At 53.9% G+C, this 1,696-nt stretch overlaps 1 protein-coding gene across 1 annotated transcript; it reads left to right on the top strand.

Moving 5' to 3' along the window:
* Positions 1 to 1,046: 1,046 nt before the first annotated feature.
* Positions 1,047 to 1,667, top strand: GUITHDRAFT_108176 (hypothetical protein; the record flags this gene model as incomplete). Its single annotated transcript, XM_005833065.1, has 1 exon — positions 1,047 to 1,667. The coding sequence occupies one exon, from the start codon at positions 1,047 to 1,049 to the stop codon at positions 1,665 to 1,667; it is 621 nt and encodes a 206-aa protein (XP_005833122.1).
* Between the last annotated feature and the right edge of the window lie 29 nt (positions 1,668 to 1,696).

The raw sequence follows: 1,696 nt of genomic DNA, 5'->3' as shown, positions 1-1,696 counted from the left end.
AAGTTTCTTCATGGATTGCCGGTTGACCTCCCGTCGCACTGCGATCGATGCCATCATCTTCTCCGTCATCCTGGGGGGACCACACACATGGCAACCTGCAGGCACCGCAGCCAGTTATGGACTGATGCGCATGAGAAGTGCAATGCCGTCCTCAGTACCCTCATCAAAGATTCCGGAGTGAGATGCCGCGTCCACGTGCAAGGCGTACCCGGCACCAGGCAGAACGTTTCCCAACATGGCCCGGAAGATCATCATGTAGGGGACTTTGAACTTCCACAACTGATGGCTACTGGCGGCGGATGGCATGGGTTAATCCTGGACTTCAGCATGTCACATGTGTTTGACAATGATGGAATACCGGACCTCGCTCGGAGCAAACTGCAAGCGGCAGCACAGCGGAAGATCCGAGGGCATCGTAATGCATATGCTCAGCACGTCCCGCCAAAGGCCTTTCTTCCCATCATCGCCAGCACTGATGGCCTCTTGCAGGACGATGCGTTGCGCTTTCTGTGGTGGCTGGCGGATCGCTCGGCGAACAAGGAAACGGCAGCGCTGGATGGTCTCTCGGCCTCGCAAGACGTCTCAGGTGATCCGACTTGCAAACGCATTCGGTCCAGGATCTTCCGTCAGCTCAAGGCCTCCCTGTCCTACGCTGCCATCATCGCGGGTGCATCCCGGTATGCGTCTCATTCCTTCGGCGGCGGCCACCGCGACATCGCTGGCATGGCCGCGCGGGGGACTTGTCCTGCGCGCCGTTAAGTGAAGGTATCAGTTAAGTTTGGGGGACAGCAGTCGGCAGGATTAGGTTTGGTTCTCGCTGTCTTTTCTCTTCTCGCCGTTTAGCCTGTGCGACAGTGTCAGGGTCAAGCCTGATTGTCCTCGTACTGATTTTTAACTTAACTTTGAGTAAAACTTAGCCTACTGTACGCGAATTTAACCTACAGTTACTAACAACGTACAGATAGTAGCGTACCGGACACACCTACTATCTTCTCCTGAGGACGGGATAGTTTTTTTTAGTTTTCTCGCACGAGAAGGATTTAGAGATGCTTGATGCACACATGGCGACGAATGAAATGAATCCTACAAGATATCTGGTTCTAGGCCTGGCCTTCTCTTGCTTTGCAGCTCTGGTTGCCCCTTGTCATGGCTTCGGGATCCCGCCGGCATTGGAATCGTCTCATGCCTGGTTGCAGTCAAACCTGGTTCCCGTCAGGGACCTCAACTTACTAGCATCGCGGTCCCGCTTGTCTGCCTTGTCAGCTACTAGGATGGGCTTAGGTCCGAGGCCCTCACGCAGAATACTGCCAATCTTCTCAGCCGCTCGCGGGCGGGTACGGATCTCAGCCATAAGCTCTGGGAAAGCATATGTCACTGAGGTGTGCGATATGCTGGGGATTGATGCTGCGAATGCGACCTCGAATGTGTATGTTATTGCATTGGAGCTGCAGAAGAAGGACATGGAGAAGGAGCTGCAGAAGAAGGACATGGAGAAGGAGCTGCAGAAGAAGGACATGGAGACGGAGCTGCAGCTGCAGAAGAAGGACATGGAGAAGGAGCTGCAGCAGCAGAAGAAGGACATGGAGACGCAGCTGCAGCAGCTTGCTAATTACTACAAGTGTCAACTGTCATTCCTCACCCAGAAGGTGTGCATCAGGCTTGATTGAAATATGCGGAATGATATTGATGACGCAGG

This window comes from Guillardia theta (assembly GCF_000315625.1).
Source record: "Guillardia theta CCMP2712 unplaced genomic scaffold GUITHscaffold_32, whole genome shotgun sequence".
NCBI lineage: Eukaryota > Cryptophyceae > Pyrenomonadales > Geminigeraceae > Guillardia > Guillardia theta.
The sequence above is the reverse complement of the archived record's forward strand: the minus strand, read 5'-3'. Positions and strand labels throughout refer to the sequence as shown.